We start from the raw sequence: 15,592 nt of genomic DNA, 5'->3' as shown, positions 1-15,592 counted from the left end.
CAAGACACAAAAATGATTCCTTTCAGCGCCTCTTTCTTCGACGACCCCCTAGAACCATGCTCATGGATATGTAACAGATCACGGACAAAAAAAACAAAAAAAAAATCCTGACTCGACACCAAAAAGTGATATTTTCCCAAAGCCCCACTGCCAACGGACAAGCTGTGAAAATATGGGAAGCCGAGTCCGGGCCGGAGCCACAAAAGCTACACACATCATCGGCAATCACCACTCCCCTCCTGGCCAAAGCTTCCACCGTCGGAATTCTATCCATCTCCGCCCGCCACATCAAAATGTTACACTTAAGAGGAACCCACTTAGATAATACTTTTACTAACCTTATTGTCTTCATCAATAATTTGTCGAGGATTCATGTCGCTACCATCACCATATGATAAAAGCTTGATGAATCGTGAAGATCACATGTATTCTTTAAAAAGTCTAAAAACGCATCCTTAACCATTTTAACTTGTAAGAATTTTCACCGTAAAGTTTTCGACAACTAAACTCAACAAACAAGTGCTTATACCAAGGATTAAGCACCAAATCTGTAGCTAATAAAAGATTAAAATCAACCCAATACATGTTAAACTTAATCAACATTTTATTAGCTACCACCTTCACTTTCCAACCCTTTAACTAACTTTAAGGGGACGTTTGATTCGTGGACCATATGAAATTAGAATTGGATTGTTTTCTATTATAAATCATGTTTGGTCTGCATCACAAGAAAATTGAATTGAAATGTTTTCGTCCAAATTCCTTCAATCATGGGATTTCAACTTTCCTTCACTCCTGTAATGGAATTTCAAACTTTTGCTATGGAATGTTATATAATTACCAAATAACTCTCACATATTTAAATAAGGAAGGTTTATCAAGGATATTCGTGTCATTTAAAATTTTTAATACTCCATTAAGTTTTAGAAATTTGCAAACCAAACATAATATAAAAATACAAAGCAATTTATTCCTTTCTTGAATTCTCCTAAAAAAATTCCGCAAACCAATTGATACTAAGTGAATTTTTAAGTATGTTAGGAAAAATAAATTCGGAGTAAGACAAAGATATCCTGGAAATCAAGGTTTGCTTCATACAAAACTTTACCATTCTTCTCAACCTTTCCCATTCATTCCACTAGTGGGTTACTTAGAAATTTAATTCATACAAAACTTTACTATTCTTCTCGACTTTTCCCATTCATTCCACTAGTGGGTTACTTTGAAATTTAAAGTAACTTTACCACCCTATATGTAAAAAGATAGATTGCACTTGAAGGCATCTCGTACATGGGTTGCCACCTAAGACTAGTGGGTATGGTTCGGCTCATCTCCACGGGGATAAGCCTCCACGTAGGCGCCACGTAGACGGCTTGTGGGGGATGAGCCAAATGAAGGATGGAGGGGGATGGAGGATGGGGCCCCACCTCATTATTTTATAATTTCCTATTGTTTAATTTAATAACCAAGTTAATAAAAACTTTATAAAATTTAAAAAACACCACATAAAACAACATAAATAATTTTATTTCATAACATAAAAAAAATTACATTCCCTAAAAAAAAGGAAACCGAAAATAAAAAATAAAAAAAATTACATTTCCTAAAAAAAAAAGAAACCGAAAATAAAAAATAAAAAAAATTACGTTTCCTAAAATCTACGACGTCCATTTTTTTTTCACCTCTTCTTTCATCCTCCGATAAACCTCGCGTTCATCCTCCGGAACCGAGTCGAGATCCAACCGCATAATCCTAAAATCTTCCGCTCGAGCATAGTCGGACGACACGTTTTTCTTGTGAGAATACTTTTCGGCCGCGAACTCTTTGAACGAACGGAATTCGTTTATCAAGTCGTCCATTTTTGACGATGCCTTCTCGCCCCTACCTCCACTCGAGCCGCCACCTCCACTCGAGCCGGCCACTTTTCGCTTTCCGGCCGCTTCTTTTTTTGCTTTGTTCCTCCCGGGGGGACGTTCCGACTCGTGAACGGGCAAGACATCCTCGTCATCTTCCGGGTCGTCGTTTATGTCGATTTGACATCGAGCGGTGGAGCCTCCCGCACTATAACTTCCGGACTCGGAAGTTTTAGTGCGTTTGGCCGTTGCGACCTCATTTGGAATCGGCTTCCATTTTTGTTCTTTCCTTACAACGTTCCATGCTCGGAAGTGCGGGAAAGGCGTTGCATTTTGAGAGTCCCATTTGGCGATAGCAAGGTTAAGAATGTCCGCGTCGTTACTCCCGCTTGGAGGAGAAAGGTAAATTTGGTTATAAGTTTCGTTAAAAGCGTTGACGACCTTGATCATTTTTCGCCACTTGCCCGAGACGGATTCGACATCACGAGCCGGACCATGCTCCATAATCCCGTTAAATCTATCCGTTGTCTTCTTCCAAAAACTACTACCCGATTGGTTGTTTCCTAAATTTTAAAAAAATAGTGCATTAGTAAAAAAAAATTTAAATTTCCTAAAAAAAAAAGGAAACCGAAAACGGGTTCAACCTTCTTTCCCTTCCCCTTGTTTTTTTTGCGCGTGAGCTCTTGCGATGGTGATTCGGGGACGACTTCTTCATCATCATCTTCAAGTTGAACCGGGGGTTGCGATTGCGATTGGAGTTGTTCAAACGTGTTGCGTTGCATGATTTGTTGGAGCGCTTGATATTGTTGAACTTGTTGAAGTTGAGACATTTGTGAGAAGGCGTTGGGTGTTTGTTGGAAACCCGAAAACGGAAATTGCGAAGCCCCCCACGAAGGATCCATAGTCGGAGTGTAAGCGGGACTCGAAAAAAAATTAGGTTGGTTCGGATTGGGATTATTCGGGTTGGGGTTGTTTGGGTTGGGGTTGTTTGAGTTGAATGGATTCATGATTGGGAGAGAATGGTATAAAAATTATGGAGTGTTTTTATAAAAAAGGAAGAGAATTGGAGAAGAATGGGAGTAGAATGAGAGAAAATGGTATAAAAATGGATTAGATTGTGGTATTTATTTAAAAGGAAAATGAATTTTTTTTTTATTGAAAATGCCGTTAAAAAACGGCTATATTTTTGAATGGTGGAGCGGCGGACCCGGCTGTGGGTCGCCGGGTGAGATGGAAGCCGGGTGAGGGGGGCGGTGTGGGGGTCCGGCGCCGGGCCAAGCCGGGCATCAGCCGGCCCCCATACCTTCCAGTCTAATAGGAATATTTTGCTTTATTATAATATAGAAACTAGTATTACCATCCGCCGCAATGCGGCGGGGATTCATTAGTTATATATCATGTTAGATGAAGATGAAAGGCAAATGTTTCTCACATTACCACGAGCCTATGTGTAAAACCGAAAAAAAAAATTAATTGCACAATGCGACAGACCTATCAAAAGGGAAAAATAGACGCGCTGCGACGAACATATTAAACAGGAAAAAAATAGATGAAAAAACGTTGAACCCCACACGCACGTTGCGGCGTGTTAACTCGGAAATTTAGAACGACACGTTAAACGAAGAATTTAGAATTTATGAAAGATGAAAAGTATATAAGAGGCTAAAGTTGAAAGTGAAAAAAGTATTGAGATTAAATTGCAAAAGATGAAAAGCTTTGGGTTTGAAAGTAAAAAAAATAAAGGGGTTAAATTGGAAAAGATGAAAACTTTTGAATTAGAAGTGAAAAATCAAATTAATCAAAGGGGTTAAAATACCAAAGATTGAAACTTTAGACTTAAATTGCCAAAGATTGAAACTTTAGAGTTAAAAAAGCAATGAATTTCAGATTATGAAAATAAAAGTGATAAATAGATTTAGTTAAATTAAATTGATGTTAAATATTAGTATTATTATTTAATAAAAGAGATAAATAAAAAAAATAAGGGTGAGAAATTACTAGAGAATGACACGTGTCCAAAAAGGATTTTTGTTTATTAGTATAGAAAGATAGAAATTAGGAAAAGAGTTAATTACATAGTTAGTCCCTGTTGTTTGCACAAACTAACATACTTAGGTACTAATAGTTTAAACTCACATTCTAGGGTATTAACTTTTCATTTTGTAACGTTTGGAGGTATTAACGTTATTTGTAGGTTTAAAATTACATTCTATTAGTACCTAAGTATGTTATTTTGTGCAAACCACATGTACTAACTATGTTAATACCCTAGAAGTTAATACCTCCAAACGTTACAAAATGAAAAGTTAATACCCTAGAAGGTGATTTTAAACTATTAGTACCTAAGTATGTTATTTTGTGCAAACCACAGGGACTAACTATGTAATTAACTCTTTTTATTCGTCAAATTTTCTTCTACCCTTCCTTGGGAATTTATCGAAATATTTCACACATTTTCTAAGTTTTATTGGTCGATAATAATTTTTTGGATTTTTTAGAATTTTTTAGATTTTTTTTGATTTTTTATCATGCCCAAATCCATCTTAACAAAAACTCATTTTAACCTAAACCTATTCTAACTCATTTCTTAATAAATTCATCATAACCCAAACTCATCCTAACCCATACCCATCCTAACCCATTACTCAAACCTACCCAACCCACCAATTTTACCAGGTGAAATTTAGGATTATTAAAATTTAATATCTTTAAATTAAGGATATGAGCACAATGAAGTAGCTTATAGTCGTACAATTCAAAACTTGAAGAAGCATTATGCAAATAATAGAAAACAACTTCTTTTCCATAACTTAATTCTTGACCAAGCCATTATTTTTTTAGTAGATACGATTATGTGAAGGGGCATGTAAGAAAATAACATATTTCTCGAGTTACCTATATAGAAAGTGGGGCTTAATCTTAATCGATCGTGTGTCGTATTTGATCTTTGATTACCGATTGTATCCAACAGAAAGAACATGTATTTTTTGAATAAGGATCCTAACGTTATCGAGATGGTCGCGGATATCAAGACTTTGGGTTTTTTGTGGTATAAACATAGGTTCAAATAAGGGGTGGTGGATTGGGATAGGTGGTGTAGATTTGATTTAATGTAAGGTTTTTTTGTATTTGTGGTTTTCGGGGTCTATTTCCGCCTTGGAGATAGTTTTCCTTGTGTTTGTGGTTTAATAAAAGTTAACTTTCAAAAAAAAAAAATATATCAGTGACGGAACTAGCCCATTAAATCAGGGGTATCCCAAAAAAAATTACCATGCAATCATACAATATAAAAAACGACAATAAATAAATAAAATAAAACAAATATTCATTTTCAAATTGCCTTGAGGTTCTAAGGTACCTAAAATCTAGTCCTGGAAGTGGAATGTTGTTTAGGAAAGGTGATAGTCTTGGCTTGGTTTTGTTGATTCTGATTGGGCAAAATATTTGTCCACAAGGAAGTCTGTGACTGGGTTCTGTATTTACCTGGGCAATTCACTTGTTTCTTGGAAAAGTAAGAAACAAAGTACAGTGTCTAGATCCACGGGTGAGGCTGAGTATAGAGCTATGTGCTTAGCAACTTGTGAGATTATGTGGTTGTTGAATTTACTTAGAGAAGTTCAGGTTAAATGTGATATACCTGTGAAGTTATATTGTGACACTAAGGCTGCTATATTTATAGCAGCCAACCCTGTCTTTCATAAACGAACTAAACACTTTTAGGTAGATCTGCATTTTTTGCGAGAAAAAGTTCCAGCTGGGATTGTTGAAACTACTAAGGTTGACTCTGAAAGTCAACCAGCAGATGGATTCACAAAGGGTTTGAGTGTTACACAACATAGTTTGTTTTGTAAGAAGTTGAACCTTGTGAACTGATTTTCACATATGAATGCAGGGTGGTGTTAGAAGAATGAAATATTAATATCATGTAACACCCCGAAAATATAAAACTTTATATTAGAATTATAAAGTTTAAATAAATGAGAATTTATCAATTAGAACTTTGTAACTTAGTTAACTAACAAGTCTAAAATTTAACTTACATTGTGGTTAAAACAACAAAAGTTATGTTAGATAAGTAGAGGGACTAATACTGCCAAAACTTGAATTTTATTTACTAAATTAGTAAAAAACAAATCAAACCCCTCATTTGAGAGAGGCCTGATCGACCAAGGATACCCCAGGGCGACTGTCACACCCCAACCAATGGCGGAAACATCGGGATGAGACGAAGTGTGAAGATTGCTCGAGACATCATAACGCTAATAATTGTGACAAGTATTTAAATAATCATTTCATTTCATTTCTAAAGAATCAAGTACAAGGTTTTGAAACAAAGTACAACAACATGAATAATAAAATGATACAATACGAATACAATTCTTTCTAAGTGGGTATCTAAGCATCCTACTAGATTCCATGTATCGTCAACATCCACCTGTAACATGTTAAAATAAAGTTCAATGCAAAAGCAAAGGCGAGTATACAAGTTTGATACGTACATAGCAAAAGATAAGTTTTGAACAATTCCTCATAGCAAGCATGTGATTCAAGATAAGCCTTTAAATATGGTATGTGTCTAACATATCAAACCAAGGAAACGCAATATGCTCATGACATAACCGAGATAAAGGGGCGGGTCGTTAATCCTATAGCGCTACATATGTCACGGTTTGGCTCGTACGAAGTTAATGATAAATTCAACACATAAGATAAATCCAAGTTTAAAGCATCAAGCCATCACGTATACAAGCGTGTTATAGGAATGTTCATTTGTTTAAGCAAAATATTCATGTGTAAGTTTGTTGATAGGTAAACATGTTACACCCCAAAAGTGATAAAAGTAAAAAGGGGAAATACGAGTATACTCACAAAGTTTGCATATGCTTTCCAATTATCCAATTATTGACGAGTTGATGAGGTTAGAAGATTGAATGTGTAGGGTTAAAGTTCAAGTATGCTTAGAGTCGAGATTCGATATTCAAAACAACATAAAAAGTAAGATATGTGAATAGCATGTGAAAATAATCATCTTCAACACTTAACACTTGTATGACACTTGGTAACCACAAGGGTTATGATTAGGGGTGTTCAAAACCGGATATCCGAAAATTCGGATATCCGAATTTCGGATATCCGAAATTTTCGGATACTAGATTTCACTATCCGAATCCGTATCCGAAATTTCGGATATCCGAAATTCGGATATCCGAAATTTCGGATACGGATTCGGATAGTGAATCGGATATCCGAAAATTCAACTTTTTATTTAATTTTTATCTTTTTAATATTTTTTTTCATATTCGGAAACGGATATTCTGGATATTTTCGGATATCCGAATATAAATTTTCGGATATTTCGGATATTTTTCGGATACTTCGGATATTTTTCGGATATTTCGGATATATTTCGGATATTTTCGGATATTTTTCGGATATTTCGGATATTTTCGGATACTTCGGATATTCGGATATCCGAAAAAAATGAAAATTAAAATTTTCGGATATTTCGGATATCCGAAATATCCGAAAATTTTGAAAATCACTATCCGAATCCGAATCCGAAAAATTCGGATATCCGAATTTCGGATATCCGAAATTTCGGATATCCGATTTTTCGGATAGTTCGGATTCGGATATCGGATATTTCGGATCGGATTTTCGGATACGGATACTTTTGAACACCCCTAGTTATGATAATGTTTTCATGAGTTGAACACCCATAAGAATCACAACAAGGTTTAGGTCTTAGGTGATGTTCTACTACTTTAACATATAAACATGAGTTCAACATCAAAGGTTCGAATGAGTGTATATATATATCTAGGTTAAGTACTGCATATTATTTAGTCCAATAATTCAAGTAGGAGGTAGAAGATTAGAATCTTCATTTAGGCACCTCGTGTTATCATAGATGTCATGTATGGGGTAGGAAGGACATGCTTCCATTTAGGAACCCCTTGAATGTTCACCACTTCACTTGGTGTAACAACAACCAAGGAGGGTCACGAACTAGGATTTGCACAATAACATAAACAACCTAACTATAGAGAAATCATCAAATCACGTGAGGATTGTATGTAGGACAACCCAAGTTGTTCCCTAATCACTCATGTATCAAAGGCTATGTTTGATATGATTTGTGGGTTGAAACCCTAGACAAAACACCAAGTTTATGAGGTTTAATCCTCTGATTTTAAATGTCTCAACCTTGTTTTTAAGCTTAACCAACCATGGGATAAGTTGTAAGCATTAGGACATAGGTATGAGATGTGTTGAACACAAGTTACATAGGTATAAACAAGTTTTTGATGAACATATAAACAAACAGAAAGTTTATGGATGATTTCGGGGCATTTCCAGGTCTGATTTCTCCAAGGAGAAGTCTAGGAATCGAACCCCATGATTATCCAAGTAAGTAGGAAAAAGAATCAAGTGATTTCGTTAAGAAATGAGTGAGTTATGCTCATTTTCGTGAAGGGGTGTCAATCTGCTCGAACCTTTGCTTTCAGCTACGGTTTGGAGGATGTTTTGAGAGTTTTTAGTGTTGCAAAAGTGGTAGAGAGGCTGGTTATAAGTGGTATTTATAGGGGGAAGGATTAGGGTTTCAATGGGTTGGGCTTTGGAAGTGTTTAGAAGGGGTTACACCTTGAAACTAGCCCACAAAACCCAACTATATGGGGCTGAATTTTGCTGAATTGGGGCTGCCATATCTCTTTATTTTTTTATTTTTTTAAAACATTATAATGAGTAATTTTGTTAGTTAAGTTGTGTAATAATATGCAACAATGTTTCCCCTAACTTGTAACAAGGTGAAATATGAAATAAAACATGATTTAACTAGGTAAAAAGTGTAATGTACAAGTATGTAACATGTTTGTAAGTGACAAGTATATGTCACATATTAGATGATTAACCGTTGTATAAATAAGCATATTATTAGGGGTTTTTAGGTATCAACAATTTAAGGACAAGCATGGACATGCATCGTGAATAATATCGTATAAGTATGAATTATAAATAAGGATTCGATGTACAATGAATTCGAACGTATGAACATGTATGAATATGTAGATGGTGAATTTAAAGAAATACGAATTTTATTTATGATCCAAGTCTCGGATTTTACAACGAGAAGACGACTATAATAATACAAGATTTCCAAAAATAACATTACAAGGCGAGCTTTCTAATTATGGAAAGTACGTAGAAGCAGGGCGTTACAGCGACACCCACACTTTTCAAACCCTAGTTCACAAGAAAAACTGTAAATTGAAGGCCTAAATCAAGCAATAATCGAAATCTGAACATGGAATCGTGATCACCTCGTCAAGGGGATCATAAGGTATGTTGAATTAGGTCATTTTCATTCGATTCAAAGTTCATGTATGTGATCAAAAATCTAATGTAGAGCTTGATTATGTGTAGTAAACATGAAATTGGAAGTAATGTAAGGTTTAGGGACAAACCCTAGACGATTTCTTGTCAAATTCTTGCATGATAATTGTATAGATCCAAATCACCATAGTGGGTGATTAGTATGTTAGTAGAACTTGATGAACACTAGGATTAAAACTCTTGTTCTAGTGTAAACTGAAATTATGAGGAAAACTCTAAGTTGTTGATGTTAACATATAGACATGTAGTCAAATTGAAGTTAATTTGGGTGATAAACTCGAGTCATGAACTTGGTTTAGATCATGTAAAAATCTGACCCGTTAGGTGTTTGATAAAATGCCTAAAAGAGGGTTAAAATGTTAAAAGTTGGGCAAAACGCAGATTTGAATATGTTAAGAAATAATGCGTTAAAGCTTATGAAAGAGTTCTAATTTTTGTTATAAATTGAACTCTCTAGGCAAGGAATCCGGGACGTCAAGTGGACACGCCGGAAGTGATACCCGCGGAAAAGGTGTGCTTTAAAGGTACGTAACTTTAGTCTCGTTGCATTTATGTAATAACGTTTAGTTTTAATGTATAAATGATGTCGGATTGTAATTGATGCGTTGATGTATCGTTAAAGTGGCGAAGTTCACTAGATCATCAAACGGGTCAAAATAAACACTAGAAATTTGGTTTGGTATGATAATAAAGTGATGGTTTTCACTAGATAGCCAAACGGGTCAAAATGTTGCTTGAAAACGGATCACATGAGTAGAGATTTAAAAGTCTCATATTTTGCAAGGTGATAGATGGTAATGCATCAATAAATTGGTTATGACATTTTAAGCCATGAACCCGGTATATCGGGTCAAACAATAGAAGTTGATAGAAGGTGTCGTTTGAAACGGGATGCTTGAATTCCGAGAAAACAAGTGTTTAGTTCGGAGAAAACGCGAAGCCATGGTATGGCGCGTATACTCCAAGGTCATAAGCCCGGGAAGTTGGGTAACTATGTCTAATGTGTCATAGGGATGGAATTATGGGATCATGTATCTTGATAATGGGTTGTAGATATTGAAACAAAGAAATTATGAGCCGAACGTCGGTATCTCGGTTTTCGTGATGTATAATTTATATGGTTGGGTCCGTAATCTTATTACAGACTCGTAGGTGAAAGAATCGACGAAATCGGACTAACGAGTAAAAAGTTATAAACTTTTAAAGTTGAAAAATGGTTAAGAGGCAAGAATGCAGAACCCACCGTAACTTACGGCTCCACCGTAAGTTACGGTGGACATCAAAAGCATACGGTGTGAACCTCCTGATTTACGGTAGAACAAGGGACATTCCAGGTTCACCGTAACTTACGGTGACACCGTAAGTTACGGTGGAACCCAGGAAAATTATGTTTTGTTTGATGCCTTGTGTTGTTAAGTTTCGTTTATACGTAATGTATTATTGTCAAAACTAATATTTTAGTGTTTGACCTTAGGTATGGATGAGTTTCCCTCGGATGGTGATCAAGCATGTTGTCAAGAACCGAACACGCGTTTTGAAGCTTCCGCACTAAATATAACCATGTCTAGAACTTTATTATGTTGTAAACACTTTCGTTAATCATGTTTTAAACCCCTTAAACTAGTGATTAGTTACTAGTAAGGGTTAACTTTTAACTTGTTAAGCACTATTGTACAAGGTTTGGTAATTCAATGTGTTTGTATGGTCCTTAAAGGATAAAAAGTTTTTATAAACTCTTAATTATACCTTAACTAATATAATTATTAATTATATTCCGTCCAAATACTAAGGGTGTTACATATCATACATATGTTACATGTTTTTACAAGTTATATTTTTCATGTTAATGTTACTGGTCTATTGGTTTAGTGTGTAATATATCTGGAATATAACTTGGAGGGTTATTATGTAACTCTGGAGAGACTTTAGTGTAACATATTGTTAAGACGGTGCAATAAGAGAGAAGATGAAGGGTGCAAAGTGAAGGTATTAAAGATGCTGGTATAAAAGAGGAAACCTTAGTTTGCAGATCATTCTATCTGCTCATTCTCTCGCACTTGTTCTCTGTATTGTTCTATCTTGATTTGTGGCGATCAGATAGTGTTTGTATCTTGTTGATCATCTCGCCTGTGAGATTGTTTAGATCCGATTGTATTCTTTCTATGTATCCTTTTGTTTTATTGTACTGTGATCAACTGATTGAATAATCAATTGATCTGAACTCTATTGTTCATAAGATCTTACTACGTGTAAGATCTAGGGTTTTGGTTGGGAGCATTTTAGTTTGGTTTAATAATAAGATTTTATCATCGTTTTATCGTTATATTTGTGTTTGGACTTGTGAGTTGTTGATGCCATTAGTTTTTACAATTTTCGATCGATTCTTTATCAATAAAAAACCAAGGGACTTGAGCTCATGCATTGTTTTCGTTGGATTTACTCGTTTGCTGGAAAACACTAAGGCCATAGGGTGTGGCTTAACGCCACCCCACCACCTCAACATTTATGGCGCCCCATGGCGCTATCTACCATCCCGTCGGCTTTAAAAGGGGGGCGCTATAGGCCTTCCGCCACCGTGCTAACGAGCAAGATTGAAGGGATCGAGAGAATGTTGGTCAACTATCCGCTTATCAACAGTGACTTTTAAAAAAATTAATTTTAAATTTATAATTTGCCTATAAATACCCTACCCCTTTTCTATATTTTTCATCTCTTCTTCCTCTACTCTTTATCCAAAATCTTTACATTTTTTTTTCATAATCACACAATGTTTCCCAACAACCAAAACGTGTGGGATCCCAACCATCCGTTTTGCCAAAGTGCACCAAATAATCCCAACAACGAGCAAGAAGACCGTTATCGAAGAGACCCGCGCACGGGTGAGCTTGGATATTATCCGATGCCACCTAGCACCCCAACTTCCCCTCATCCGACCATGCCACCGATTCCGGGTTTTTACAAATATTATTCCCAACTCCTATTTTTTTCCCAAAACATAACCCAAACCCAAAACACACCCGAAACCGAAAACCGTACCCGAAACCCCAACCCACTTCCTCAAAAGGTGAACGATGGAGAAGGCATCGTAAGAAGGGTGAGAACGAAGCACGTGCTCCTAAGACGATCGAAAAGTGGACGCCTAGGGAAGAACTTACGTTGTCACAAGCATGGCTCGACGTGTCGGAAGATGAGATTGTTGGTGAATTTTCTCTCCATAAACTTTTTTTAAATACTTTTGTAAATATACTTTTATAATTATACATTTACATAGGAAACGACCAAGATGTAAAAGTATTTTGGAGGCGTATACGTGAAAAGTTTTTCGCCGCAATGGGTCGTGGTGAATATCGTATGGCCAACTCTTTTTTCAGGCAAGTGGACCGCAATGCGTACCAAGATTAGCAATTTCAACAACATATATAATAATTTCGTCAACAATCTTAGAAGAAGAAGCGGTTCGAGCGACGTGGACATTATGATCGCCGCCCACAACGACTATAGATTGTATCATGGGCATGCATTTACGATGATACCTTCGTGGGAGCTTCTTCGCAAATCTCCCAAGTGGCATCTTGTTCCGCCGTTTGACCCGACCGCCCATAGGTCAAAACGGTCCAAATCAACATCCGCTACCGAACCATCCGAGTCCGATGCTCGTACTACTATTAATCTAAACGACGACTTCGAGAAATTTGAACAATCGCAAGAGCTGCGACGACCAAAGGGTAGTGATAGAAGTAAGGCAGCAGCACGAGCACGAGTCACTTCTTCCTCAACGCCATCGGATGGCCCGTCAAGGTTGGATGAGTTCGATAATAGACTCAACAAGCTTCTCTCGATGAAGGAAAATGAACAAGAACTAAAAATGGAGAAATAAATCCAGAAAGATATGGAATTTCTCGTGAAAGACTTTTCACAACTAGCTGAGGAGGACCGAGTCATTTTGGAGGCTCGTAAAGCACAAATTCAAGCGAAATTTATGTAGTTTTTATTTTCTAGTACTTTATTTTTTAACTTTGCATTTTTTAGGACTCTGTAATGTTTTCTTTTATTTTAATGAAATTTTTTTTTATATTTTGTAGTTATTAAAATTGACATATAAATTAAAAAATAAAATATATAAATAAAAAATAATAATTAGGTAATGATGATGTGAGTTTTAAACCATTGCACGCAAGTTAAAGGAAGAGCTTTAAACAAGGTCGTCTTTGAGGGGGTGCGGGGTGGGCAACGGCACAGGGCCCAAACCCTCTAGGGGCCCAAATGTTTCTAATTTTGTATAGAATTTACGTTGTATAAGCTAAAATATATCTATACTGAATCGAAAGATGATACAAACAAGCTCTTGTCGGGGTGGTTATTGCCTTGCTTAAACAACAAGGAGACGCGGGTTCTAATCCCGATGTCTCCAAATTCTCTATTTTAGCTGCATATGACATTTAATGCCTAATTTTGTCAACTAAACATTTCCCTTTAATTAATAAATTACTAGCTAAACTTAGCTAAAAATAACTATTTAAATTACTTTCACATAAATTTTAGTGATTACATATTGATGAGTTCGCAATACCTGGAAAATTTGCGAAAAGGGTCCAAAATTTTTATCTCGCACGGGGTCAAATTTTTTTTTTGTGATTTTCGGAGATAGCCCTAGCTTTAAAGCCCCATGTGTAACGTGACGATGAGATAACGTGATAAAGCCCCTATAGGCTTTATACCACACCGTATATCCTAAATAAGTAACAAGCCATTCCCAAACAAACTTATTACTAAAAAGATACGTCACTACGATTAAAATAGTCCAGAATTATAATTTTAATAATTTTTAACACCATTTGTAAAAGATATAAAAAAATAGTAAGAACTCCAACATAACATTTTTAACTCCATCTAATTCTTTTTATCGTTTTACGTACTTTGTTTTTACATGTTAAAAGCACTTATAACATTCCAAAACTCACTTACTTGGTTTAGAAAACGTGAGACGATCCTAAAAATTACTTGGTTTAAAAAACGTGAGATCATCCTAAAAATTTTAGGTTTCGAAAGCTAACGAGTGAGGTTAGCGCTTCACGTACAACATTCGTTTAATATTACAAAATTACTGATAAGTAAGATGTTGAGTTGAATACACACAAAAAAGCTTTAGGGACGCCCAGAACCTTTATGTAGATATAACATATTCATTTTAAGTAACATGTTACCTTAAACTTGTGGGCGTTAAGGCCACTCGGTGTGCGGGTCGTCCAGGTCCGGCGACGCCCCCAAACACCATTTCGGGTGGCACGTCGTTGTCAATATCGCCCAGCCCCTCTCACACACACATATACATACACCACATATATATATATACACATATTTTAGGCCCATCGAGTAGCCTAATAAGAGACGAGATTCTTGTTCGACTCATGATAGAAACATTTAGTTGTCATTTTGATTCATTTGAATTTTCTACAAAAATACTATTTGTTTGTATAAAAAATAATACATTTTTATTAAAAAAAAGTTATTGTTCATATGAAAAACGTATATATATAAAAAAAAATAAAGGTTTTATTGAGGATGTCGGTTTGATGGGCGGATAATAACTTTGTAAAGTTGTATAATTGTAAGTGGGACAATAAATTGAAGAAATTGGGGGTACACATGATAATGTGGTGATAGACATAATAATATAAAGTTATGTCAAATGCATGTTAGCAGTTTTTGGGCGATCAATGATCGATAACCAAACAGTCAAACACAATAAATTAAAAATTAATTATATAAAAATTCTTAAATATGTGTGTTTTTTTTTATAAAACCTAATTAAAATGGAGCACCTTTAAATACGTAACTAATTTATATACTATTAATTTTTAATATTATGGTGCATTAGAAGTGGTACTCTAAGCATATATTATTAGACAATGGTTTTTTTTCACCAAATATACTATTAATTTTTAACATTATGGTGCATTAGAAGTGGTACTCTAAGCATATATTCTTGGACAATGGTTTTTTTTTTTTTTACAAAACAACTAGCTTGTGTGGATTATTTGTTTTGGCCAACTCTCTTTAATTGTATCGTTACCCACTTTCCCGTTTTTTCGGTACCGGTATCGGAACGGTATCGGTATTTACAGGTAAAACACCGGTAAATACTGGTACTGATACCGAACTCGTATATTCGGTACCAGTACCCACTTTTCCCGTTTTTCGGTACTGATACTTTGGCTACCGGTACCGGTTTGATACCGAACGGGTACCATGCTCATCCCTAATCAACATCAAATATTTGTATTTCCCTCCACAAGACATTTGGAAACACAATATGATCGTTTGGATATCTAACTTGATACAAA

The 15,592-nt window shown here is 35.7% G+C and overlaps 2 protein-coding genes across 2 annotated transcripts; one reads left to right on the top strand and one right to left on the bottom strand.

Moving 5' to 3' along the window:
* Positions 1 to 1,658: 1,658 nt before the first annotated feature.
* Positions 1,659 to 2,683, bottom strand: LOC110870497. Its single transcript, XM_022119673.1, has 2 exons — positions 2,482 to 2,683; positions 1,659 to 2,416 (listed from the first exon to the last, which is right to left on the bottom strand). The coding sequence occupies exons 1-2, from the start codon at positions 2,681 to 2,683 to the stop codon at positions 1,659 to 1,661; spliced, it is 960 nt and encodes a 319-aa protein (XP_021975365.1).
* A 9,950-nt stretch (positions 2,684 to 12,633) lies between these two features.
* Positions 12,634 to 13,125, top strand: LOC110870496. Its single transcript, XM_022119672.1, has one exon. It carries the CDS (start codon positions 12,634 to 12,636, stop codon positions 13,123 to 13,125), a length of 492 nt encoding a protein of 163 aa, XP_021975364.1.
* The last annotated feature ends 2,467 nt before the right edge of the window (positions 13,126 to 15,592 follow it).

Source organism: Helianthus annuus, chromosome 8 (genome assembly GCF_002127325.2).
Source record: "Helianthus annuus cultivar XRQ/B chromosome 8, HanXRQr2.0-SUNRISE, whole genome shotgun sequence".
NCBI classification, from domain to species: Eukaryota; Viridiplantae; Streptophyta; class Magnoliopsida; order Asterales; family Asteraceae; genus Helianthus; species Helianthus annuus.
This window is presented reverse-complemented; position numbering and strand designations above follow the sequence as displayed.

Coding starts and splice junctions, on each gene's coding strand:
- LOC110870496 (XM_022119672.1), top strand. CDS start 12,634: ATGCGTACCAAGATTAGCAATTTCAACAACATATATAATAATTTCGTC.
- LOC110870497 (XM_022119673.1), bottom strand. CDS start 2,683: ATGTCTCAACTTCAACAAGTTCAACAATATCAAGCGCTCCAACAAATC. Junction 2,417..2,481: donor GAAGGTTGAACCCGTTTTCG/GTTTCCTTTTTT, acceptor TTTAAAATTTAG/GAAACAACCAATCGGGTAGT.